A 27,500-nucleotide genomic window follows, 5' to 3' on the forward strand; every position below is an offset into this window, starting at 1 on the left:
CGTAAAACAGGTAAGGTTCCCTCTTTTCATATCTCAGGGTATAATTCTGAATACGTTTTATTGCACTTTGAATTGCAACTGATTTTTAAAGCTGAAACTGGATTCGGATCTTTAACTCTCTTTGCTTCACTTCAGGTCCATGCCCACCAAACTGTCAATCACCACAAACCACCTGTCTTCCACCGTGTGCTGTAAGTTGCTGCAACCAACAATTCGATAATACTGCTATCAGAACTAAGCGTTCCGACATCAACATCATACCACCCTCTGAAAGATCAAAGATCTCGCGACAGAGTTGCAGTTGTCTTATGGAATGTGATGGAACAGGCTCAGATGAGGACAACGGAAGCTGCCACGAGGAATGCACGTGCCATCGAGATAAAGATGCCTCAAAAGTAAAAACTGAAACTGAAGAGAAAAGAAAGCGGAAAAAGTTCTCCCAGCCACATATTGGAGAAAGAGAAATGAACAATATGAAAAATTTGTTTGCAGACTGGCTAAAAGTAAACAATATACCCCGAAAAGCAAAACCAGACAAGCACAAAATGAGCAACAATCAAACACTGAACGAAAGACGTTTTGGTTTTATCACAAAAATGTTAAAAAACTACCAATATTTTAGACAAAAGCAAAGAGCTCTAAGACATTTGCAAAGGCAGCAGGATGAGCTTGGGGAGCAACAGAAACACTTGGAGATATTGTTGAACAAACAGGAACACCTGTTGTCTTCTGCAAGTGGTTCAAATAATCGCTCTCCCAAACTAGCGAAGTTTGGTCCACACGCTGATGACGTCAATATTACAATAACCACAGGCAACACTTCCGGCCACGAGCCTCCCATAAAGGCGACTTCCAATGTCAACGAGTCACAGTTAAATCAACAAACGTTAAAAGAAGTCAACACCATAAAAGCAGAAATAGCTGAGATCCGAAGACAGCAAGACTTCCTTTCAAGACAGCAATCTCAACTGGCGGTTCAACTAGCAAAAGAACAGGCGTTTTTTGCGAAGGTGTTACAGCTTATTCAACTGATCATGGCGAAAAATCAAAATGCGGATTTTGCAGCTGAAAACATTCGTCCCCAACCAGTCTCTCAAGACCTAGATAATTCCGAAGAGATGCTATCAAACAAGGCAGGTACAAAGGCTGGTTCAGCTATGCTACAGAATGTGCAGACTAAGCTATCGAAACTAGTGTTTAGAGACGACACCCTACCGGACAGAAACGACGGAGAGGGTCAGCCAATGATGTTCTTGAAAAATGACCAGGACGACGAATTTAATAGAAATGGACGTCCAGTTTTACAGAAAAATGAGGAAATTATTACAGATCCAGACACCAGCATCTTGAGAGTCCCTGCGGAGATTCATCGCAGTGATCTTAATTATCCAGGACTTAGGAATTTTGTACTTGGAAGGGATGTTTTAGACGAGCGTGGAATGCAATTTGACGGTGGTCTTGATTTTGAGAAAGAAGACAGTGATGAGGAAGAACCAGGGCCCGGCATTTTAGTGATGGAAAAAAAGACTTTGCATCCTTATCTGAATGTAAGGCCAAATACTTTCAAAATGAAAGAACAGTTACAGAAAGAGGGTGTTCGTCACAAGACAAGCACAACGACGATACAAGCGCGCGACTCAACGAATTGAAGATTTGGACAAAGCAATCGATGTTAAATTTCCTTATTGAAGCTCCTTACGCATGATATTTCTGGAACAATATCTCCCCAATCTTTCCCAAATAACAAACTGCAATGGTGTCGAAAATAGGCGACATTCGTCCAAAACTACTCCTAGAATGTCCTTTCGAGATAGGCAACGTAAGAAAGTTCACAATACAACGTCAAGACTTCGACACAATTTAAGTAATGTTGCTGGGACATTTATGAGTAATCTCTAGCTTCTAATCACGAAGAAATTTCTCAATGTTGAGAGATGTGAATGGGAATATATTGTTTATATGCAGTTGTAATTAAAGTAGGCCCTTTTCAATTTCAAGTGGAGCAACCATTAAAGGAAGTTTTGAAAAAAATGCGGTTGATGCTGTGTTGAAGGATAACTCGCATGCCTTTCATAATTACACCTATTGTCATAAGAATGACCAAATAAAGTTTTCATTTTGGGATACATATATATAATTTATATGTAACTATGTAAGGCCTAACCTCGTCCCATAAGATTGCCTCTCATTGAATGGATACCTCGGATATTCCATGTTGTTTTCCCAGCGTACCTTCATTTTCACAGGCAACCCAATTTATTATTACACTCAGCAATCAGGTTTAGTCACGTATCCAATAGCGTTCCAATTTTCGTTTTCTTTGGATCTGTATGCGTCTCGTGCAGTCAACATTTGAGCGTCTGTGGTAGAAGATGACAACAACAAACATGTCCCGAAGAGTAAGAAATCCCGGCGGATAAAGACGGATGCTGAAAATACCTCCAAACAAGATTAACCCCCATTTTCCGGAGTGGACTTATAACAGATGCATGGAAATAATATCACGAACGTTGGAATCATTTGTGACAAATATCCGTTGACGTCTGAAAAAGATTATCTTCCACTTTAAAATAATGCATCGAGTTGTTTTTACTTTAGTTAAACGCATTTTGCATATATGTTGTCGGTTGTCCGTTTTTGCATTGGTTAAATTGGTGATTCTCATTTTACCGAGGTTGAATATGCGCTCTACCTAGTTAAAAGCAGCTATCAACTCCCCCCCACCCCCCCCCCCCCAAAAAAAAAGGACTGAAAACACCTATACCTTCCCTCAAACTCTGTCTTACGCATCTCAACACATCATCTTAATGTTTCGTATCATCTTTTGGTTTCTGTATTCACAGTACCGGTTTATCCACACATCCATTCAGTCTCAACATTACAACATAGTCCGGGAACAAAGAATTATACTTTGCCATCTTACCGGTGAAGTCAATTGATATCCACATATAATAACCAAAACTCATCCTAACCTGATTTTTATCTTTCTCTCGCCTTAACTTAGGTTCCAAAAAAGGTTTCTTCAATTCATCTGAGTGCGTATTCAACCTAGGTAAATGAGGATCATTAAGTTAACCTAGGTAAAAACGGATTTTACCGGCAACATATACTCCAAATGCACAAGATGATTATTGTTAACATTGTTGCTCATGCCATGAGCTGCTTTAACTAACGCCTTTGCAACAATTGTAAGAAATTTTGAAAACAAATACTCAAATATTTTTCGTCTTCAATGTTAATCTCCCCAACAAAAGCAAGCATGTTTTATCATTCTTATCTCCAAAGTTGGCTATTTATCTGCCGGGCAACAGAGTCAGAGTTATCAAAGCTTGCAGTTGGACCCAAGACCGAGCCGTGAGAGGCATGGGTCAATTCTCGTCACCAACGGCTTTGTACTGCAAATTATCTTTGAAAACAGGAATGCAAAGCAATCGGAGAATAGACCCATGTTTCTCACATCACGTGGGTCCAAATTGTTGCTAGTTCTGCCAAGTTTACGTTGTTTGCACGGCAAAGAAAAAGCCAAATTCTGGGTAACAATGCTGACATATGCTTACTTTAGATGGGGAGATTAATGTTAGTAACAAAAAATATTTGAGTTACGGTGCACCTTAAGGCGGAAGTCAATCTAATGGCCTTTTTCTTATGGGCACACAAACTCGGTTAATGTACGTTAAAATATGTCATTCATATATTAATTGTTTTTTGATTTCGTATCATTTCTTACTTGTTGTATTTGTTGAGTAATTTTTGAAATGAAGAAAATAGGCTAGCCGCAAACGCAGATGTAAATATTTTCTCAAATATTTGCTTCCCCATTTAGTTCTTGGATGTTCACCGACTCATCGCGGAAACTCTGAGGGAGCGTGCTGTATGTTTCCATTCACGTATAATGGCAAACAGTACCGGAGCTGTACTGACTCCGATAGTAACAAGCTGTGGTGTGCTACAACAAAAAACTACGACGCCGATAACAAATGGGGATACTGCCAGAGTAAGACAGGATTTTTGAAAACGAAACTCTATAGGTGACATGCTTCCACCTTCACACGTTCTCAATTCGTCTACCGGTTTCATTAAGTTAGTAAAACTTTGCTTTGTTGAAAAGGTACCTTTGAAGAAGACAAAGCTTTAAATTCCCAAGTCCGATATATCCTTCTTGGACCTCATCTACATTAATGCGTTTTCAAAACTCTCCGTTATCATCTCAGCGAAAACGAAGGAAAATAATATTATCCACACTATCCTTTTTTCCCATCCACACTACATCACTCAAAAACGTTGAAAACAATTGTCTTCAAAGTTTTCCTTTTCATTTATCCACACAAATACGTTTTCAAACGTTTTCAGATCCGGGATGTAGGGTTCCGTTTTCTTCTCTCCACACTTAAACTGGAGCGCTTTCAAAACTCTCCACTACTTTTCGAAAGTCTTCGTTGTCATCAGCTTTTTTGGGGCGTTTTACTGTAGATGACAAGCGAAAACGCATCAATATGTATGGCGTTGTCAAATGAAAACGCATTTGTGGGGTCCAGATAATGATCGCCATACAGCTTATTCATACAGCTTTAAAATAAGGTGAATACCATCACCAAAAGCAGCCTTGTAATATTTTAAGATGCATGAGCCACTATCTGTACTGGATGAATCAAGTTTTTAAACTCGAACACGATAAAGGTATCTTCTCAAGCATTTATGTTCGCAATATGAATTTTCGTTTACAGATTGCCATCCAACGCACGGTGGAAATTCTGGGGGATCATGCTGTCAGTTTCCTTTCGTGTACAACGACATGATTTATCATAAATGCATTCGAGGAAACCGAAACAAGCCTTGGTGCGGTACAACCTACAATTATGATAAGGACGGCAAATGGGGCTTTTGCAAAGTTAAAAGTGAGTTGCAGTAACTAACATCTTAAAAAAAGATTTAGTAAGAAAGCCTCGGTGGTCAAGAGCTTTCTGAACTGAGTATCATTCTTTAAATTTAATTTCAAATATGACGTGGGATGCTTTCCAAATATAAACGAAATTTCTCTGAGGAAAAAGCTTTTTCAAGCTCAAAAAGAAACGTCCGAGGCGGGATGACCCAAGTGTGTGTAAAAGGGAAGCAAGACAATTTCTTCGAACAAATGCTGGAACATTTTGATAACGTTTCAAAGTAAATCTGTGAAATTGTAGATAAGACCAGGAGCCCATGAGTAGGAGTGAGCAAATCTCAAATATTCCTGTCACGGCGTTTTTACAGACCGATTTATTTTTAGATTGAATATCCCCCGAATGAGACTCCCGCGGGAGCCCGATGACCAATCACAGGAAGCTAACTTGACGTCATAGCGTCACCGAACCGAAACTGCCTTTGTTGTTTTGCATGGGAGTTTCTCGCTCCTATTCATGGGCTCCTGCTAAGAAACAAGTCTCTCGCTTTCAGATCTGCAGGAACTGTTGGCAACTTTAAAATGTGACTATGATAAAAAAATTGACTTCCTTTTTTTCTGCGAATTTTGAGAGTGTGTTTGGTTAACACCTGATTGGCAAAATTTTGAGCTTTTATTCTTATCCAAAAGCTGTTGCCTTTGAGTTCATGATTTGAATTTCACGACTGGACCTCACGACTGGACCTCAGAGGGTTGTAAATGCAACTTATATAATATATGCACAACGCGACTTTAAAAGTGTGAAGACCCGAAATTCCTGTGCTGCATATTAATTCAGCCGCGTACACGGGCATTGCATTCTTTAACTAGTTTTCTCCTCGATCTAGATCTCTCAAGATTTTAACGTTAGTAATGGAGGACCATTAACTGAAATAGGCAAGTTCAAGCTGAAATAACATCAAGACTTAAAACTTGGGTCACTTAATGTTTAGTTATTATAGTTTTGAAATCCAAAGAAAACAAGAATTGATTTTTTGGTCACCGTTGCTTACATTGCTTATGTCTCTTTCATCGGTTGCTCACCTTCGTTCTAATTGTTTATTTACAGTTGCTGCTGCTCCAAAACCAACGAGAAGTGTTCATCACCACATTAACGTGCCCTGTCCAGAAAAGTGTGAATCGCATTGTGATGACTCTTGCCCAACTCATTGCTGCACCTCAAAGAACTCATGTCCGACTTATTGTTCCCATTCCTGTAAACCAACCTGTCCGGATGAATGCTGTACCCTCCCTCTACCAGTAATTCACAACGATCCTCCTGCTTCTCCTCCTCCTCCTCCTCCTCCTCCTCCTCCTCCTCCTCCTCCTCCTCCTCCTCCTCTTCTTCTTCCACCCTATCAACCTCCACCCCCACCTCCACCTCCACCTCCACCCTCCTACATCCCTGCTTCCTACCCTCTTCCTCCACCGTCATATCAAGTACCGGCTCCACCTTCAACGTATTCAATGGAAGAGCAGGCACCACCGTGTCCAGTTGTCTGTAGCAGCGTATGCATGGGTTCATGTCCAGTGTCTTGCTGTACTAAGTTGCCTTCAGTGACGTCGCCAAGGATCTACATAACTCCAACAGTGCCGCCGTATATTCAACCAGCAGTACCAGTGCCGCCTGCACCATCTTACTTCCAGCCTCAACAGCAGCCCTGGCCTACGACTTGTCCAAGCATTTGCTCAACAAAGTGCGAAAACGTTTGCCCAATTCATTGCTGTCCAATCACCGTGCTAGAAAACCTGAGACGCCTAGCAAACGCCGTTGGACAACGTAACAGCGTTGTAAAATCGCTCACACCCATCAGGTCAGACAACAGGCTTCATCGTCAAGGCGCTCGTAAAGAACCCTCAAGTGTCCTGCAGCCGCCGCCTGTCTCTTTGTTGCCCTATCTATCTACCTCTGCCACTTCATCCTCATGTCCTTCCATTTGTTCTCAGCATTGTACGAGGGCCTGTACCCCTGAGTGTTGTGTCGTGCGTGTAGATGCGGCATCGTCGACCCATCTCGGCAAAAGAAACCATGTGCAGGGCACAAAAGCTATAGGAGGCGGGAAACATTTTTAGGATGTAGTTGTGTATTTAATCTCATCACGTAATAACGCCCAGAAGAAGTTTTTTGGTAGTGTAAGCCCTTACTTCATGTGAGAAACATACTTGGTACCCTAAATTAGTAACACAATATTAATTTAGCGACCTTAGAATCAAAAACATCAAGTCATTTTCGTCGAAATGTACTTTATTTACACTATAAAAGAGTCACATTACACTGCAACCCTCCTGCGCTTTGTGTTTATTACTATTAGGATAATCATTATTGAAAACGATTTTGCTCATTGAACGTGAAATGTGTCAAAGATAAAATTCATTATTTACGCTGAAATCACACAACGGAAAAAGTAAAAAGCAGAAAGTTTAGGCTTGACATGACAAGTAGTGCAGTACATCACGACAAGATCTGGTCCGTCTACGCTCTAGACAAAGGGACAGACTGAAGAATCTGCTTTATGTAAATGTTTATTTCAAAAGATTCCAAAATTAAAGTCTCTGGTTCATCACGCTTCTGTTTCACGTTTATTATCCGGTGCGATAGGACTTTGGTATGTCTTCCAAAGTTCTCTTTGAATAGCTGATTTCGAGAAATCAGGTTCGTTCTGTGCACCGGTTCTTCGTCAATATCTTTACTTATTAAAAAAGATCAACGTAGATGTAGGAATCACAAGCACTGGTAGTTAGTTCATGCTTCAGCGACTGACTTTTCAAGTTTAACCAAGATTTTCTGAAGCTCGAAAGAGCGTCAAACGATTCTCAGTGTCCAAAGGCTCTCGCAGGAGTGTACAGCTCCCATACTCATACTAGACCAATGTTACAGCATTTTTCACGTATCAAGCTCTCTCAGTATACGAGTTTTCAAATACGTGTCGGAGCGCACAGTGACCTAGGGGTAATTAATAAGGGTAATTGGTCGGAAAGGTGGGACTTTACTGGAAAATCCAGAAATAACTCGACCGTTGCACAGATATATCAAAGATGTCATTTAGTGGTAATAGTTGGATCTCGGTGCCCAAACGTCTAAGAATCTTCCTCTATGCCCCACCAGCACCAGCTACCCGTTGGCCTTGTTTTTGGAGGGCATCCCCTTGACTCTGAAGTTGTGCACCTTGCTGTTGAAGATTCTGTCCCATGCTCATGAGTTGTTGCCTGAACTGATTCCCAAGCGACATTCCTTGTTGAAAAGCCCCTTGGCCCATGCCCTGTGCTTGTCCAAGCATTCCTTGTCCCTGTTGAAAAGCTGCCTGTCCCATGCTCTGCGCTTGTTCAAACATCCCCTGTCCTTGCTGAAAAGCACCTTGCCCTTGCTGCTGCAACTGACCTCCAAGAGCCATTCCTTGTTGAAAGGCACCTTGACCCATGCTCTGTGCCTGTCCATATAGTCCTTGTCCAGTTTGCATAAGCTGATTCTGTAGACCTCCTCCCATGCTTTGGGCTTGACCGTATAATCCTTGCCCTGTTTGCATGAGCTGACCCTGAAGGCCCTGCCCCATACTTTGGGCTTGGCCATACAGTCCTTGTCCAGTTTGCATTAGCTGCCCTTGGAGATTTTGTGCCTATGAAATGCAGCAAGAAACAATTTGGAACACACATTTTCCATTATTTATTCCCACTGTTATTGTTCAGACGTTGAAACAGAAGGACTCTTTCAAATAGTTAAAAGTGTCAGGCAAAGCAAAGTTTGGTATTTGCTAAATATCCGACTTATTTTCAAGATTGCCACATGAGCCTAAAAGTTTTTGTCCAAAAGCAACTGTAGACGTTTAAGGTGTAAAGAGCCAGTGGAGAACAGCGGGTCTAAAACACAAGTCACATTCCAAAGGTCACTCGTAGCAGGTCATTGTTTTACCTTTTGGAAAGTAACCAAAACCCTCAATTTGGCTAGCCCTAAGCCTAAGGTTGGTTTTTAGGCCTAGGGTTAGACAAATTGACGGTTTTGACCGAGTGGGAAAGGATGGTAAACTAGTTGCTTAGCAACGGGCGAAAGGACCTGAGAAATCCGAGTCCTAGGCAGGATTCAAACCTACGACCATCAGAGCCCCAGTTGGATCCTCTACTCATTGAGCTTCAAGAATCCCTTGAGAGCTTACAATTTGTCGCGCAGATTTGCCGGATCTACAAAGTCATACCTCTACAAATTTTTTGAAGGAGCAAGGATGGCACAGTCGGTTAGTGCGCGGCCTTGGTGCAAGAGGTCTTGAGTTCGATTCCCGGATCTCGCATCCTTGTTTCGACTTCTTTCCTTTCCGTGTAGCTAAGTAGCTCTAAATACCCGTAAAACGGAGCACTGATGGAGAGGGGGGAGTAAAATGAGCGCACCGTCGACCTCAGGTTTGTCAGTTGAATTACTGTTACGAGTTATCGACGTTAAATATGGTTGCTTTAATTTACTTTACTTTACTTTACTTTTACTTTTAACATCTATAGAGTGTTTTCCTTGTTTTTTCCACCGAAACAAAACAAAACGGTTTGCATGATAATAGACCTCAATTCCCGGAGGATTAGTTGGTATATTATCATTATTATTATTATTATTATTATTATTATTATTATTATTATTATTATTATTATTATTGTTATTATTATTATTATTATTATTATTATTATTATTATTATTATTATTATTATTAGGAACACCAACATGACCGCTGTGACGTCACGTGAAAACAATCTAAAGTTTGATTCGAAAATTTGTAGGCGTATGACAACTAGTGCATGAACGATGGAAAGGTGTCATGGGCCCGAGGGGAGGATGTGATCGTAGCTTCGATTCCTATCTAGGACTCATAGGTATCATATGACAACTAGTTTTCTAAATTTGTTGTTGCTGTTGTTGTTGTTGTTGATGATGATGATGATGATGATGATGATGACGACGAGCGAGGAATGTAATCCCATAAATTCGAAAATAGAGGCAAGTTATGTATACCTGCTGCAAACCTTGCTGTCCCATGCTCTGTACTTGTCCAAAAGCGTCCATTCCTTGTTGCCTCATCTGATTAAAAGCACCCATACCGGTTTGACGTGCTTGGTCGTAAAGACCCATTCCTTGTTGCTGAAATTGGTCTATTGAGACAAAAAAGTATCTCAACATTAAATCGTCTTAACTGGCATATAATGACGCTAAAAAGCTTGCATCCAATTAGTCCAGCTTACTTAGATTTTGTTGCCCTTGCTGCACGAGACCTTGTCCTGTTTCCTTGGCTTGGTTGATTGCTTCCATTCCTGCAGCTTGTGCTTGGCCAACTGCATCCATTCCTTGCTTCTGGAGATCGCCACCGAGTGATGCTGCTTCCTTTGTTAAGTCACCTCCCATGTCCGCGATATTATCGACCTGAAAGGCACATATGTGTAATCCAGTATACGTTAGTTAAAGTTTGTGTTCCTCAGTTTTTAATTTCTTCCGATATTTGACAAACAAACTTGTTATTGTCTTTTGAATCTACAGACTTGCATTTACTTCTGGAATGCAGGGACGTATTTTTCGAAATCGTATTCGAGTCAACGTTTTGCTCCCAGTGTAAGTTGTAACAGAAAGGCAATCAAATGCAGGGATGAAAATGCAATCCGCGTTTTGCTCAAACACGCCAGTTCGTGATGCAATCCGCCATCCAACTTTTCCAAACATTACCCAGAATGCCTTAAACACTTGTCAAACTTGGGTCTAGGTCTCGTAGTTAGTGTACCAAAGCAGCTTCCTTTGATCTTGCATTACGTCGCTGCCAATTGAGATTCGATTTGTGTGGATAATTAGCTACCACCACTAGCTACGTCCACCGAAGTGGAGGATAGTGATGGATAGTAACCGAGCAGCTTCGCGGCTCGGTAAATATCCACCACTAGCCACCGAAACTGACGTGAATAGTTGTTTTAGCATATATCCTAAAACAGTGAGATAATATAACCCAAAAAAATGATTTTAACTCATTTATTCCTGCCAAGATTACAACATTTTCGGGCGCAAATTCCGCGCGAATTGCTCGGAGGTGAGTTTGATTAGCCAATCAGCGCGCGCGTTCAACACTATCCACTGTTTTAGTATATATACTAATACATGTTATTAAAAACTGGATCATTGGATAATGCAATTCGAGAATTTTGATTGGCTAAGCCATCATAGGTTATGAGCCATTATACCATGATCTACAAACACGGCAAGCATATGCGTGATTTTTGGGACTTTTTATTTTTATGTTTTCTATATATTGGGGGCGTTTTCAATAAAACAATTATTCCACTCGCTTGTTGGATATGAGATGAATATAGCCAACTTTGCGCTACGCGCCTCGTTGGCTATCTATTATCTCATATCCAACGCGAGCTCAAGGAATAATTGTTAAATATCTCCCAAACCAAGGAAGAACAAGTATTAGATCGTTGCATCTGAAGCAAGAATTTTCTTTGCTATTAGTTTCACTTTCATTAGTTGTCATGACATTTTTGATTGGGTAGAGAATTAGATTAATTCACACTGACCTCCTTTTCAACTTCTTCTCTAATTTTATCGAATTCATCTTTTCCCTGCTTGAAAATATCCATTGCCATTTTCTTGGCTTTGTCATAGTACTCTGGAATGAGAGGTCTGACCTTCTCTACAAGCTTCTTGATCTTATCCTTATCGACATTGTCAAGCAGTCCTTTGACATTAGAAGTGTCGTAGTTTGTAATCGACGAAAATTCTCCACCGAGATCGCTAGCCACTCCTTTAAACTCTGCCAACACAGTCTCCTTAAAAGTATCAAGAGCTTTCACGCCATATTCCTTACCACGGTCGAACCACTCTACATACAAGCAGGAAAGTTATAAACTGTTAAGTTCTGCTCTTGGCTGGTAAAAAGGTCAGGGCATCTGGATACCGCTTAACCAAAAGACAGTAATACCCTTTAAACAACTGAGACCTGGCCTCAATTGTTCAACAACAGATGGATAGTACTCGTTGTTTGCAATTTGCCATAAATTCCAAAACATTCGATTGGGATGTAGACGTTAAGTGTTTCTTTTTTGTTCTCTCCACCCGGAGAATTTGAAAAAGTCTGAAAGGTAATCAAGATTTCCAGCCAAATTTCAGAAAAGGAAATGTTGGTTCCACTTGCTCTCTTCGGTTTGTATGCTGTACCAAGTCTTATTCAGTCAATTTGAAAGAATTTTGCAGACGGAATACGCTGATCTCAATGGAATTTTCCATTCGACAGATTTTGGTCACCATATGAACAAAATGAAGACCAACCTGTTCCTGTGTGATTGCATGGATGACAACCACTCTCTAACGGATCAGCTCGATAACAACCAATTGGGTTATCCAGTGGATAGTAGCACCCATCCTTCCAACAACTGGGGCCTGGGTTTACGTTTTAAATCTGATTACTACCATGACTCTAAGTTTACCACCAAAGCTTGATAGTGGTATCGGATGGTTTTGCTTCGGAGCATGTGAGCTCTGCGTTTTTTTGCGAACAAGAGCACTGAGAAGCACCGAAATTTTGAGACAACTTTCTAATTCCTCTCCAGTACCAATAATATTATCCTATACTTTTTTTGTTAGTGTCCCCATGCTTTAAAGGTCATTCATGCGATAACAGACCGCATAACCATCGTCGTTGCTGTGATAGACTAAAATCGACGACGCGGCGACGTCTACCAGAACCCCACCAGTCAACATCGCTTCACGAGCAGTGGAATTGGTCCACACGTGCTTTTTGATCCTTTACACATTTACGAGTACCTTCCAGAAAGAGAGTGATAAAGATCTGAATTTCAAACACTCACTTTTTGCCATGTCAAAATACTGTCCCTTGATTTTGTCGTTGTAAAAATCTTCCGCTCTCTGTATCCATGGCTTCACCTACGAAATTTTGTTTTTTATATATAAAATGTTCCATCATAAAATTGAATGTGGGCGAAACAGGCACAAACGCATTATCCATGGTGATAGACATAAAATAAAACGTACCTTCTTGTAAAAGTCTTTAGCCTGTTTGAAACAAGAGTAGTAGCAGTGCATTCAGTTTGGGATTCTCAGACCGAAGACGGACAAGAAAACCGTCGAAGCTTTAGTATTGGAAGATTCTACAAAGACTATAAACGAGTTGTTACTGTGAGTAGCTATACCAAACAAAATATCACTAGGTTTTCGGAATAAGGCAAGAAACACTTTTGCCCACCTTGTCCTTTAAATCATCTGTAGTTTTACCCAAATCTTGTGCCATGCCGAGTCCTTGACCTTGTAGTTGGTTGAATGCACCCATACCTAGGACAAAAAAAGCCAAAATTGTCAAGGGAAGGGGGGAGGACGGGGGGAGGGGGGGGGGATACGATTAAGCAATAGCAAGATCAACTCCTCGAGAATGTGATTTCAAATGTAGCTTTCCTTTATTGTAAACATTATAAGATTATTCCACCTTTTTTTGTCCTTTTTCTAAAATCAGTTTCGGCGGAGTATCCTTAAGATACAACTTTATTGGTACGAACGATCATGCAGGGGGCCGCGGAGTACGTTTGAAAATGGTGGGGGGGGGGGGGGGGGGGGGGGACTAGGTGGTGGTATGGATCACGGAAGTGTGAAGGGAGCGCGGAAAGGTTTAGGAGAAAACTTCCCCGTAGAAAAAAAAATAGGAAAAAAAAAGGCGGCTGACCGCGGCCCCTCCGGTGGTTGAAACAAATAACGCTTTTCAAATTCAACTGTAAACTTGGAAACTTGCATTTATAATTTGCACTCGTGTTAGATGAGAATAGCACTCATTTTTAGCCAATCAGAACTGAGGGGTTTTTCCATGTATATCCTTATTGCATTTATAATAATAAATTAAAAATAGTAGTTAACTTTGTTTAAGTGTCAACTGTATTTAGCGCTGAGGCACTAGCTGGGACATTGTTCAGAAATTAAACCAAGTCAACTCGTCTCAAATCGTAGGTTGGTTTTAGGAGGGAGGAAAACCGAAGTACCCGATGAAGAACCTCTCGGTGCAGAGTACAGAACCAACAAACTCAAGCCACATATGACGCCGGTTCTGGGAATCGTACCTGGGGACCGTTTCTTGAAAGTCCCGAAACTTTACGAGCCATTTTCAGGTCTTTGCATCTCAAGAACGGTGAGGATTTAAGTGGTCAAACTTCACAGTCATTTTTCTTTTTGTTACCTTGAAAACATGTTAAAAGATCGGCTTTCCAAAACAAGCGGTTGGCCGTTTCACAAATGGCTTTTCGGGCCCGAAAAGTTTTCGGGACTTTCGAGAAGCGGGCCTCTGGGCCATTGCACCATCCCTACTCCCTATTTGTTCATACTTAGTCGGGTTTAGCACTTATTCTTCTCATTGAACTCTTAGCTTTCCAGTTTAAATTCAGTACCATTGTTGATGTCGCTGAGCTTTGATGATATATTGTTCCTGTGTTCCTATGCCTTAGGCAACTATGTGAGAGTAAGTGTTACTTTTTAAACTCACCTTGACCTTGCAACTGATTGACCATACCCATGCCTTGCCCTTGGATCTGATTGGCTAATCCCATTCCTTGCCCTTGTAACTGGTTGGCCAGTTGCTGCCCTTGCCCTTGAAGGTTGTTTACCATTCCCATCCCTTGACCTTGAAGTTGGTTGAGTTGACCTTGTGCTTGTCCCAGCATTCTGGCGCCTTGACCTTGAAGTTGACCAAACTGGTCTCGGAGCTGGCTTTGATACTGGTTGACCATACCCATACCCTGTCCTTGAAGCTGGTTAAACTGATTCTGTAGCTGGCCTTGATACTGGTTCACCATTCCTAACCCCTGACCCTGTAATTGGTTAAACTGGTTTTGAACTTGACCTTGCATTTGATTCACCATGCCCATACCTTGACCTTGAAGGTTGCCAAGCTGACCTTGCATTTGATTCACCATACCCACGCCTTGACCTTGGAGGTTGCCGAACTGACCTTGCATTTGATTCACCACACCCATGCCTTGACCTTGTAGTTGGTTGAACTGGTTTTGATACTGATTCATCATTCCTGCCCCTTGACCTTGGAACTGGTTAAACTGGTTTTGGAATTGGTTGGCCATTCCTGCGCCCTGGCCTTGGAACTGATTAAATATTTGCTGTCCTTGATCTGAAAAAAAAAGCCAAAGTTTATATAGCTGTACACAAATCGACTGAACGGTAAAGAATAGAAACCACAACGCTCATTGGTTTGCCTGAAAAAATATAAAGCTGCACTTTGAGCACCATACCGAGCAGTAAATACTGTGAAATAGCTCAACAAAAGGCTAAAATTGGCAAGCGAGAAAGTCGAGGAATGACCTAACAAAAGAACCCCAATGAAATCATGAAAAGCGGAATGATTGGAAATTACTTACTCTGAATTCCACCAAGTGCTGCCTGGCCTTGTCCCATTAACTGTTGACCTTGTTGTTGGGCTCCTCCAATCGCAGCCTGTCCCTGACTCACGGCTCCACCAATAGCAGCTTGTCCTTGACTCGCAGCACCTCCAATGGCTGCTTGACCCTGCCCCACAGCTCCACCAATAGCGGCTTGGCCCTGTCCAGCCAATTGCTGTCCTTTGCTAATGGCCTGCTGTCCTTGTTGCTGAGCCCCTTCAACTGCCTATATAGAGAAGTCTACTTCGGCCAGATTTCAAAAGCGCAATTCAAGGATCATAAGTAAAGGGTCTCACATTAGTGAAGTACACACAACCTTTATTGAGGCTAACTTTGAGCGCAAAAAGAATTCCTGGGGCTGTTTTCGTATTCAAGAAACCACGCACGTCTAGAAATGCTCCTAATAGGCCATTAGGCCATTTGTCTGCCTCGTCTTTAAAACGAGTCTAAGTGCAAAGTTTTTCTTATGATAATTAGTTTTCATTCAAATGTAAAGTAGAAATAATTTTCATCACAAAAACTTTGCACTTAATCTCGCTTTGAGGAGGAGGCAGACATGAACTGAGAAATGGCCTATTAGACGCATGCCCAATTTTGACATCCAACATGATCTGTCCTTTAAGTCTAAGCCTTTGCTATTTTTTCCCAGCAATAAGGTCAAGGTAAAGATTGGCGTTATTTTTACCTTAAGGTGAATGCAGCTGTTTATCAATACTTGAGGAGCAGAATTTGGGGGACACGTCGTGACTTATTCCTAGACACGAGGGGAGAAATGCAAGGGGACATTTCGTGACGCTTATTGAAATCTGACGTGACGCTTATTGATTCTCATTAACTTGTTTTTGAAGACTAGTTCTTGGCTTTCTCTTCAAACATTTTAGTCTTTTAGCACTATTCCAATGATATCAATAACCCACATTCGATATATTAACATTCAGTCCCAAACAAAAGGCATCATCTCGAGGCTCTGGGGAATAAACTCATACAAATCCAAGTATTTATCCCCCAGGACCTTAAGATGGCGCCTCTTATTTGGGACTGAATTTTAATAAATCGAAAGTGGGCTATTTAAAATTCATGAAATGTATTTTTATATATGACATGTTCAGATATAATAAATATACAGTACACATCACAGATTTCGGTCTCCACTGGCCTTTTCTGCAATAAATCCCTGAAAAACAAGTTCTTCTGCATAGTTTGTAGTGAATAACGCGGTTTATCTCAGTCCAAAGCAATTCACACAAATTTACTTATAATTATTGTATTATAGTTGAAGAAGTGAACTATTGTGTTAAAAAAGCATTTCGTATGTGTGCACAGGTTAAGATCAGCAAATTGTTCACAGCCAACGCCGTGCGCCTCCACCGTCAGTGGTAATTATTTGATGGCTCTCCTTGGACGTTTTGAAGTTTCTCTCACCTTCTGGCCCTGCCTCAAAAGTTCTTGTCTTTTCTTCAGAGCTTCTAAGGTAGCGTTTCTCAATCGCTCTTGTTGAAGCCGCAATTGCTGCATATACTGTTGCGCTCGCACGAAATTAACGTAATTTAGGACCAAATACGGATTGAAGTTCACCAATTTCGGATCTGCAAAAAAAAGAGACTCCTTGCTAACAAAATTGATATCCGTACAAGGTAAGGGCTGTTGATTCTAGTTGCTCAGAAAAAAATTATCAATGGCTTCATTTATTCGTGATTTTTTTTCTTCATTCACCACTTTTTTATATGCAGTTAATTGACCTTGGTCACTACACTTTTAAAGTCAACCTTGTTTTCCACCCTGTTCTGATTGAATAAAGGTGAAGTTCCGATTGCATGCGATTGCGTTTCGCTAAAATTGAAAACCACGTCTTGCTTTGGCGAATTGAACGACACCACGTTCGTTTCCATTTGCCCAAAAGCATTTGACGAAGAGCCTAAAGTTTACATTATTCTTGGAAGTTTTGGACGGAAGTGACATGCTCGGAAAAAAGATTCATTTTCTTCTTACACAACTTGCTTAAAGCTTCGGGAAAAAGAATTAGAACTAACGCTCGGAAGGGAAATGCCAAAATCTAGCTTTCTCTTTTAACCGGAATAGCGTTCGGAACCCTCGCTTGAACTACTAAGAGATTGCAAACTTGCTTAGTACTAAACAAGAAGAGTTAATTTCTGAGGATTCTGACTCGGCACTGTGTACATGTGGATTTGAAAGTAGATCACTAGGGAATACAGCCGATGATAAGCTGAACGTTAGCTTACCCATCCCATAAGGCACCACTTCGCAAAGATGCACATTCCTCGTTGATTCAGGGATTCGGATGTTGATGTAACGTCCAGTTAAATTGCAAGTTATGGTTTTGATCTCTTTAGGCTTTACGCTGTACTTATCGCCACATTTGTCGTTCTCATTTCCTTGGTTTTCGATACTATCTCCAATTCTGACCTCGAAGTCCTTCAGAGCTGTACCGTTTTGGGGACCAACTATGAATAGTTCTCGTATTGCAGTAGTGTATCCAAGATCCACTCGCCACCACGGATTATCTTGAGTTTGCGTTTGTGAACATGACCCTGTAAACAGTAAAGGCAATGTAATCTTCCTTTTTATATTCATATTCTGAGATTTCATTACATTACCATGCTTATACGACTTACATTTAAGTGTCGGTGCCACCTCCGTTACAACATTAGAATTGTTTTCCATAATTTAGTTAGTTACAGCAGTTAGAATATTTGTTATCATACGTGTTCTTTTATTATAATAAAATAGTCAGACAGACACCCACTATACATTGAACCCAGAGAGGTCTACAGGTATAGCCTTAATACTAGTAGTAGTAGTAATCTTCTTTATTGAGGATACCATAGTCACATTTCGAAACCCCGAAATTAACTAATACTTTGATAGGTAATCTTCAGTCTGAACAATCTCCTTCTTTCTCCTCAGAATTTTAAGAAGAGTGTGTCATGTGAATTCTGGTTTAAGTATGTTATCTTCATTGTTTTTCTCCGTTTTTTTTTTTTTTTTTCTTGTCACGATGATTTGTTTTCCATCTCATGATCACTAACCAAACCCCTTTTAGCTCTCAGCCTTTCATGTTGCAAAGTTCTCAGCAAAACAGGAAAACATTTTTGCTCTTACCAAAGTTTCCGTCGACAGCTTTGAAGGCAACAGCGTCATCCTTCTTGCTGGATTGCTCAGCAGTCCGATTAAATGCCAAATTAACTAGAAAGTATTGTCCAGAATTACAAATTCGCTTCAACAATGTGGCAAGTTACATCAATCTAACCATAGAGTGATTTTCATTTAATCAGTTTCTCTTACCTTGAGCAAAGGAACAGCCTATAATCTCAGCTCGCATGCAAAGCAAGTATCCGTGGATGGCCACCGGAAGAATCCTTACGAATCTGGCTGCCACTCGATGGCTGAAATGATTTGTGAATTTGGCATAGTAACCACGGAAGAGCTAAAAAAAGGGAAAGAAATCTTAATCATATTGCATCCAGAAGCGCACAATTTTTGCAGGAAAATACACTAATGGTATTTCTTGTGATGTATTCTCCAAAAATGTCCTACCCAATAAAAATGAAACCAAAAACGAGAACCTCGACCATGTTGGACGTCCTAACAGCTAATCATTTAGCACTCATTCACCTAGCCTGCGTAACAAGCGTTCCTGTTGGACAGAAGAGCTTCGAAACGATTTCCCGCAAACTGGCCGCGCGAAAGTTGGGGCAAGAGACTGAGTGAACGCTTGCAAGAAGACCCCCTATTTTTGAAAAACGCCCACCTTTTAATGGTTAATTTGACACACGCTGATTGACGTCTTGTTAACAAATTAACACAAGTTGACTTCCGTCAAACAACTAAAACGTCCAACAAAACAAAAGAAAACAAGTTGACTTCCGTCAAATTATATAGGGGATCTTCTTGCAAGCGTTCCCTCAGTTTCTTGCCCCAACCTTCGCGCGGCCAGTTTCAGGAAAATCGTTTCGGAGCTCTTCTGTCGATCATCCACCATTCTTTGTTTTGAATACACCCCACTTTACCGACCCTCTGAAAACTTCACTAAAATGTTGGCTGGGCAGACAACAATGCTCCGTGTAAAAGGAATTCAAGAATGAGAATAATTATAAATATAATTAAATCTGACGACATAAAGATAACATATTTTCGAAAGGGAATGTTTTTACATGGAGGAAGTCTATCCATGTATCAATTTGCAAATGATATGCACAAGGTATACCCTATGTGTTCCATTTTCTCTATAAGGAATCCACTCCTGGCCATCCAGACTGTAATTGGCTCGGTATAGAACCACATAATCACGTGTGTGACGTGCTCCCTGCGTTATGACACCGCTGACTAACCTAATAGTACCTATGGAGAAAAATGATCATGTTTGAAAAACACATACAAATATATTTATCATTAATCTTCATCTATTTTAAGAATATCTCTGTTTTTCGAACGCTTACTCTCACCATTCCATCTTGTGCTTTGACCTTCTGTCGAATTGCTTCACAAAATCAAGATTACTTTACGGTGTTTTGTGATTTTGTTTTGTGTAGTTCATTTTGTGTAGTTTTACAATTACTCGCCCCTAACAGCTGTAATACATCCCGTCGCTGAGATGCCGCGACATCAAGTAAGAACTCTCTATTGGCCTCTATAATTTATTAAGAATAAGTTAAAATGAGTTAATCATGTCATGCATAAGTTCTAAGTGATTCTGACCATTGTGATTTGTAGCCGTGGGATATCCACCCATATCCCCCGGATTAAACTGTTGAGGTCGCATCATGCATTCATCAATAGTTTGTAAGCAGAATTCCAAAACCTCAATTGCTATCCATCTTAATCTTCTTCAAATTTTCCCATTCCTGTCTCCTTTTCCATTTAGTGTTTCATTCAAGCCTTCCTTTGATATCTTAAGTAGTTATGTTAACGTTCCGTTTGATTTGGTTGCCAGTTTCCAGTTTCCAGTTCACCAGTTAAATTTCATAACACAGCCCCTTCAAGTTATTTGTTTAATAATTATCATCGTCATCATTTAGCCCCGAACATGAGTGTTCTACTAATTGGGGAGATTGTAAATCACATGATTTCAAAGCGGATCAAATAGATTGTAACATCCTAATATTTATTAACAGATATTGCATGGACCGTCTCCTGGCTATTTAAAGAAACTTGTTACGGTAAAGGGGCTCTCTAGATATTATCTACAGTCCAACAATGGACGTCTTCTTTACATACCACCCATTAATTAAGTCAAAAAAGACAGTAGGTGATCCCTCCTTTAAAATGGCAGCTCCAACAGTATGGAAAAAATTGCCGAACAATATACGTAACGAAACTAATTTTAGAAAATTTAAATCTTCGCATAAGACTTATTTTTTCAATGTAACTTATAACTAGGATCTTATTAAATACGTACTTGATACTCTTGATGTTATTAGTAGGGACCTTTAGATCGGAATACGAGGACGACTACGAGTACGAGTTTTCCGTACTGAGCATGCGCATAAGGTTCGGAGGCCGACATTTTTTGAAGTGCGCATGCTCAGAACGGAAAACTCGTACTCGTAGTCGTCCTCGTCCTCCGATGTAAAGGTCGCTAATGCATACACATACTACTTCTATCTTTTTACGTTCCCTTGTAATCAATGTATATTTCAGTTACACCATTTTGTCAATTATTTTTATCGCGCATTTGATTATATTCATATAGACATTTGCGCGCTATAAATTGTAAATTAAATTACCCAAGTCTCCAATTAAAGAGTGCAGCACGATTCAGCGCTTATTTATACAATTAGCTATTTACCCAGATCAATCTGCATGTAACGTGGTGCACTGTGCTTTTTCTTCGCGCACCAAGATCCCCATGGATTATCCAGACGACCCATATGCGGCTGTAAATGTGGGCTGTCGTACGCAGAAGAAGCTGTGATCTGATGGTCCCAGATAAGTCTATTAGCCATGCCCAGTCCATAGATGCAAACTAAGCAAATAGAAGTGTCCAATAAGTCACTGCTAGGCTACTGACTATATTCAAAACTAGAACGAGAAGGAAGTATTGCCTTGTAATGATGACTCGGATGTCCTCGGAAAAATCCGAGATTCAAGATCCGAGATCCGAGATCCAAGATACAAACAGCCTGAGTTAGGCACAGAATACCAACTGTGACCTTAGACTTTTAACTCTGATCGGCAGAAAGTGTGGTACGGGCGGCTTCGCCAAGGAATTCCGCCCAGGCAAATCGCTAAGTAGTTTCGCAAGACACAGCTCTGAAATTTAAATTCATGGCAATCGTGATTTCCAGCAAACCTTATTTAAAACCGCCCTTACGAACACAATACTCACTTGGAAATCGAACATTTGTTCCTCCGAGGCCTGGGGCAATATCAGTGACGTTTTTGGTCTCATTTCCGACGGCTCGCCGTTGCCTTCCCACTGTCAAAAGAAAAAATGTTGTTTTTGTAAATTATTGTTGTTGTTGTTGTTGGTGTTAATATTAATTAATGGTTTCAAACATCTGCCGTTGTTGTTTGCAATAATAATTGTATCAACGGTGAAATGATATATGAAATGGATCATATATGAACTGCGGATATGAAATCAAGTGAAGCTGTGATCTTCGCAGTTATGAACGCAATTTTTGCAATTGCGTAAAGAAGCCTGAAACATTCAGGACTTTAACGGAGTTTGAACCCGTGACTTCGCGATACCGGTGCGACGCTCTAACCAACTGAGCTATGAAGCCACTGACGTTGGGAGCTGGTCATTTGTGGGTTCCAATGTTCCCGTGAGGAATGAATCAACGATGAAATGATATATGAAATGGATCATATATGAACTGCGGATATGAAATCAAGTGAAGCGGGATCAAACCCCGTTGAAGTCCTGAATTTTTCAGGCTTCTTTACGCAATTGCAAAAATTGCGTTCATAACTGCGAGGATCATAGCTTCACTTAATAATTGTATTGTCAGATAATGTCAAAAATTGCTATTGTTAACGTTAGTAAGACCGTATAATTGTCAATTATATTTTTATGTCGTTGTTGTATTTGCTGGTTTGATCTTTGTTGTTGTTGACACTGAAGAGAACTCCGGTGTCCAATTATTTCATTCCCTCCAAACGGAGTAACGAAGTCACAAACTCGACCCACTTATACTAAGATGGGCAATCGAACTAGAGCGACGCCGGCAAAACGGTAAGAACTCGAGCTCTCAAAACTACACCATATCTTCCATATCTAAGTCCTTCGTTTTGGTTAGTTTGAAAGTAAAATAGGACAACAACAACTGCACCACTTCAACTCGAACTCATGAAGACTTTAGCTACCAGCCTGAGTTCGCCACTTGGTATTCTGGCAATTATATATCGATTTAGGAAGAGAGACCTTGCACAGAGTTCGCTATAGCTATAGCTCTCAGTCTTTAATGGGTGACTGTAAAACAATAAACTACAGAAAATGAGTGCACTTAACGTAACGTAAAATAAAATATACTGATGTAAATGCTAAACACACCCCAAGGTCATTTCGATCATTTCCAAAGAAAGGCTGGACAGTGAAAATTACATACGCAAGCAGTTGCTAAGACTTTAGCATTTCTCTGATAAGACGACTGTTTAAAGGCCCTAATCTAGAAACGTGGAATCGTATTACCTTTTTTTTGTTGTATGGCGAGTCGACTTGAATTTTATTTGCATTCAGATGAGATAAGCAAAACTTATTTGGACGAAATACCCATTTAGCAGCTGAATCTAGCAAACAACGTTCAAGCCAATTTTTTTTAATTAGAAAATTGATGATGCAAAAGACAATTGACCCGAGCTGTATTCGGAAGAAGAAATCTCCTTACCTCTTTCCAGCGTTTTCTTCGATAAGTGATTCAGTGGGAAGCACGTTGACATAGCAAACGTCGCTGCAACTGCCAGAGCCATGGCAAGTGCCTTCATGTTGCAGTAAAATGCTCTAAGGCAACTTTACTGCAGAAGTACGCGTAGTACGAAAGAGTTGACGGTAGCGAAAAACGCGCCCTCCAAGCATACCAACAAACTGCTGTTTATCAATAATTGAACCACCTAATTCTGCATAGGGACAGCCTGGTATGTAAATTTTGAGCGTTATTCGCCTCATTAAAAACAGGTACCTGTCATTGACGTTGCTTGGGAAATATGACTCTTTCAACTAAAATACTACTAATACTCGCAAATTAAATGACTGAATTATCGTTGCGGCATTATTCATACGCAGTGATAAGCTATGGTTTTAAAATCAAAATTTGAAGTACAAATGCTTGATGAAGCTAATTGACAAGCTGGCGCAATTCGGAAAAAAAGCATGAGTTGTGTAATTTGCCATGACATGTGCATTCACTTTACAAATGTATCTCTTTTGGAGCGATACTAGAAACGACGAACGATTTGTTTAATTGTGTTTAAAACGCTCTTATTCAAAAAAACTGTTATTGGACCTACTGCGAGTGCATCATTCCAGCTCAGTGGCATTACGGAGCTCTATGATTAACACAGCACAAGTTAGCTTACCATGGTAACGTCGATGCAATATATCAAGCGCGCTGATTGGCTCGTGTCAGCGTGCCTGACGATAGCTGACAACACCGAAGAGGAGAGCACTTGTCTGCGGATCGTACTGCGGACTCGTTTTGTGCTCTCGTCTCTTCTTTGCGTGCCTTGTACCAAAATGATTTCGGTAAAGGTTTTCTTATCCTTTAACTAAACTGATTCAGTTCCAGCTTCAAATCAGAGGAGTCAAACCCTGAAACTGCACTTTCAGTTATTGCGGTTTGCAAAGGGAATGAAAAAGAGCTGGGGTAAATCTTGTTCAAAACAGATAAAATTTGTAATTTTAAGGCAAATGCATTGTTTAAGAAATCAATGTAAAGTCCTTAAACACTCAAGAAGCTAATTTAGCTTTGAAATAATATTTAATAATAAATTTGAATTGTAGAGTTTTCAGTTTATTTATTTCAAGTATTGCCTCAGCAAATTAAGTATTATCGGCGTTGGGCTTGAGACTTTCACACCTTTTGAACTCTTCCTTTCTTACCAATTTGGAAAACTTGAAAATGCCTAAACAACAGGAATAAACAACTGGTACAGAGGCATGAGTTGTGAGAAAACCTGTCTAATCAACCAATCACGTGTTGTTTAGTATCCCGTAATGATAGAGTCATGGCAGTGACTGTTCAGATTTACACGCCTCTTATCACACTCTGAAGTTTGTTATCTGATAATTATTTGCCTATTTTAATTCCATGATTAATGGTTTTTAAAATATGGTGTCACGACTGGTTATGGCATTTGCACTCTTCTCCGTGGCCCTCTCGTCGCCGATCATCAAGATAAAGAGTAGGTAGCTATAGAGAGTGGTTTCAACAGTATTATCAAATTGTTTACGAAAAATGCATTTACAATATGATCGTTGATCCACAGCGAATATTTGAAGGTTCTTTCGGCAGTTGTTATTGAAGAGTCTTAAAATTATTGAAATCGATCATGTTCTTCGTTATCATAAGTTCTGGGGAGTTCAGTACAACACCGGAGTTGACTGCTAAAACTATAATATTGACCTGTCTGGGAGATGATCTTATCACACACTGATACCAATTGGACAGGACAAAGTCAATTTTTTTCTTATATCTTTAATAAAGGCGAGACTCCTGAAAAAGATCTGCAAGTGCACTCATAAGCAATTTGTTTTAACTCAGATGATATCGCGCAAAATAATTAAAATCTATAGAGTTTGTCAAGAGCTGAATCCAACTTAGTCATAACTACGACTTTAGACCAAGACCAGTCATTCAACTGTGTAATTACCCGTTATGTATCTGAACAGTTTTTGCAACACTTGTTCGCCAGCCGCTTCGTAGCTCATTGTATATGAATTTGTGTTGCGGGATTTCGTGAAGATCACACCACATATCCCGGATACGGTAAATCAAGCAAAAGATTTACGAATGCAAAAGGTTGAGAAGTCATTCAAAAGAGTAAACCTCCCACTGTGCGAAAACAGGTTATCAGTTTGTAAAAATTATTGGATGTGCTACACTTTTTCTAGAGAAAGAGACGTTAGAAAACATGTACTGATCCCATTATTAATCGTTTTGGTTTCTAAAAAGGAAATTCATATGGCTTTTAGGTGGTTTCTAATTTTGGTCTTTTAAATGGGTAACTATTAATTGAAGTAAATGGAATGAAAACACAGTTTACTTTGTTATTTGAGAAGCAAATTAAACAGTAAATTTTATTAACCCTTCATGAAGGCCGGTTCAAATGATGAGCTGGGGTTTAGCCTGCGTAACTGGCAGGGATTTTTGGTACGGGAGTCAAATAACGAGCGGTGAATCCCGGGATTTCACAGCGCCCCTTCCCATTCTCCGCGAGGCTTGGCCGCGCGTTATTTGCCGCCCGCGCCAAAAATACCTCCAGCTACGCAGGCTAGCTGGGGTTGAACGGGCAGGAAGTAAAGATAAGATCAAGTCAGCTGAAAATTACTCAACTATTACAGCGCTGGCCTACATTTTGCAGATCGAACTGGTAACTCAAAAGATGGGCAGATGGGTGTGCACGCTTTTCCCTGTACTTTAGAAAGAGCTTGGACCCCCTTGATACCGTATGTGGCTAAACACATAGAAACAAAATATTCAGTATTCAACCTAACAAAGACCAGGAACGTGTGGATGTGTTGTTGGGTGTTTGGCACGAGAGTAACGCGTGTTGACCAAATCAGTTAGAAAGCCAATAAAAAGCTATTCTGTCTCAGAAAGTTCGGAAGGCTAAACTATATGGGAGTTACACGTCAACATTAGCATAAGGACCTTTACTCCAGTATGGAGCCCGATTATGGGATACCTGGGTCCGATTGTTCGAAAGTCGATTAACTTAATCCAGGATAAGCGTAAACTTTTGTTTCATGTTTTCTACTTTTTGGTGAAAGTTTCTTTTGCTTGTTTTTGTTTTTCAAGGTAGACTTCTAATGTAACGTTTTGCGGGATATCAGTGTTGAACAGCATTTGGAAGTAGAGAAATATAAACTCCTTGGTTAATTTTTAACCTGGGATTAGCGGTAATCGGCTTTTGAACAGCCGGGCCCTGGATGTTTAGATGAAGAACTGGATCGTGTTCAAACCAGCAGTCTTCTACCACTGGGTCTCGCAAATAATCTTTTACAAAAACGAAGAGAGACGGAAGGAATAAATTAACAATCTGCTTTTCATTGTTGTAAAGCGCATTTTAGTACATCGATGCATTTAATGCATCATGTAAATGACACACATTATCGTATAATCCACAAGTCCCGATAGGATCACTTGATTCGAAGCCTTTGGAAAGAGACCGGTGAGTAATAACTGTAAAGGGCGCTGTTCTAAAGCCAGTCAAATTAAAATCAGCTCCACTTGTTCTCTACTTTGACACGCATCACATAACACAGAGCCCTGGTCAAACGATGCGGGATCGTTAATAATTAACAATTAGACCCGTGGCCCTTAAGGGCAAAGGGTCTAATTGTTTTAGTATCACCCAACTAGTCGGACAGAAAAGGCAATAATAAAGTTATCAAATGCAAATTGAAGAAATACATATTTGGGAATAGAACGAAAGAAAGCGTCACCTTTTTCGCTACTCGAGGACTATTACTAATAGTCCTCTAGTAGCGTAGCCAATCAAAATGCAGGATTTAAATTAGTCCACTAGTTGGGTGACACTAATTGATGATAGTCTATTACAGTTGAGACTTTCGATGATGTACCGTGATCTATCGTGATCTATGATAGTTAATTACAGTTTTCTTCATTTTACCACTCACATGGTAATCGATTGTTAAATATACTTGGCAGGGTGTATCACTTGAAACCCATGCAGACACCTGACTCAACTCAATTATCATCGACTGTCATCAAACTGTTTGGGTATGCAAGGGGAAAAAAAGCTCCCAAACTTTCGCTGGCTATCGTTATCCGTTTGATCAGGGCTTAAAGTTCAGTATCGACATGTTTGAAAGAGACTTTGCGCTGGCTCCGGACTGACAAAACATATACTTTTCAAACAAACCTCAAACAGGAGGGAAAGGTGCTTCAATTCACTTATCTTTTATTTACTTTTTGACTTGTTTATTCGCTTGTTTTTGTCTTAGCTGTTAATGGTCAGAAGAGGCAGTACTGCTGTT

General features: G+C 40.3%; 3 protein-coding genes across 4 annotated transcripts in view; 2 read left to right on the top strand and 1 right to left on the bottom strand.

Annotated features, from left to right (window-relative positions):
• The window catches only part of LOC138037497 (uncharacterized), an 18,270-nt gene extending 11,265 nt beyond the window's left edge, over positions 1–7,005 (top strand). Inside the window, 4 exon segments of the mRNA XM_068883415.1 lie at positions 136–1,647; positions 3,824–3,994; positions 4,725–4,895; positions 5,985–7,005. Of these exon segments, the coding sequence (XP_068739516.1) occupies positions 136–1,647; positions 3,824–3,994; positions 4,725–4,895; positions 5,985–6,988 (2,858 nt within the window). The 3' untranslated portion in view covers positions 6,989–7,005.
• Positions 7,006–7,142: 137 nt separating this feature from the next.
• LOC138027426 (uncharacterized) lies at positions 7,143–23,422 on the bottom strand. Its single transcript, XM_068874998.1, has 17 exons — positions 23,170–23,422; positions 21,666–21,755; positions 21,126–21,302; positions 19,545–19,678; positions 18,623–18,764; positions 18,440–18,523; positions 17,560–17,868; positions 16,742–16,905; positions 15,299–15,545; positions 14,413–15,051; positions 13,135–13,220; positions 12,924–12,944; positions 12,740–12,815; positions 11,450–11,754; positions 10,130–10,307; positions 9,903–10,039; positions 7,143–8,529 (listed from the first exon to the last, which is right to left on the bottom strand). The coding sequence occupies exons 1-17, from the start codon at positions 23,264–23,266 to the stop codon at positions 8,008–8,010; spliced, it is 3,408 nt and encodes a 1,135-aa protein (XP_068731099.1). The 5' UTR covers positions 23,267–23,422; the 3' UTR covers positions 7,143–8,007.
• A 1,104-nt stretch (positions 23,423–24,526) lies between these two features.
• The window catches only part of LOC138038105 (protein FAM133-like), a 7,969-nt gene continuing 4,995 nt past the window's right edge, over positions 24,527–27,500 (top strand). The window contains exons 1-2 of one of the 2 annotated variants that reach the window (XM_068883926.1): positions 24,527–24,682; positions 27,468–27,500. The exon at positions 27,468–27,500 is cut by the window's right edge and continues 255 nt beyond it. In XM_068883926.1, coding sequence (XP_068740027.1) covers positions 24,610–24,682; positions 27,468–27,500 — 106 coding nt within the window. In that variant the 5' untranslated portion in view covers positions 24,527–24,609. Of the gene's footprint in view, positions 24,687–27,467 lie in introns of both variants that reach the window. The other variant, XM_068883928.1, reaches the window with a different exon arrangement.

Source organism: Montipora capricornis, chromosome 2 (assembly GCF_036669925.1).
Source record: "Montipora capricornis isolate CH-2021 chromosome 2, ASM3666992v2, whole genome shotgun sequence".
Lineage (NCBI taxonomy): Eukaryota > Metazoa > Cnidaria > Anthozoa > Scleractinia > Acroporidae > Montipora > Montipora capricornis.

Excerpts from the sequence above, each read along its gene's own strand:
- LOC138027426 (XM_068874998.1), bottom strand. The coding sequence starts at position 23,266 with ATGAAGGCACTTGCCATGGCTCTGGCAGTTGCAGCGACGTTTGCTATG. Across the intron at positions 15,546-16,741 it reads TTTTGAGGCAGGGCCAGAAG|GCAGTTGAAGGGGCTCAGCA; the intron begins GTGAGAGAAACT and ends TTCTCTATATAG. Across the intron at positions 15,052-15,298 it reads AGCACTTGGTGGAATTCAGA|ATCAAGGACAGCAAATATTT; the intron begins GTAAGTAATTTC and ends TTTTTTTTTCAG.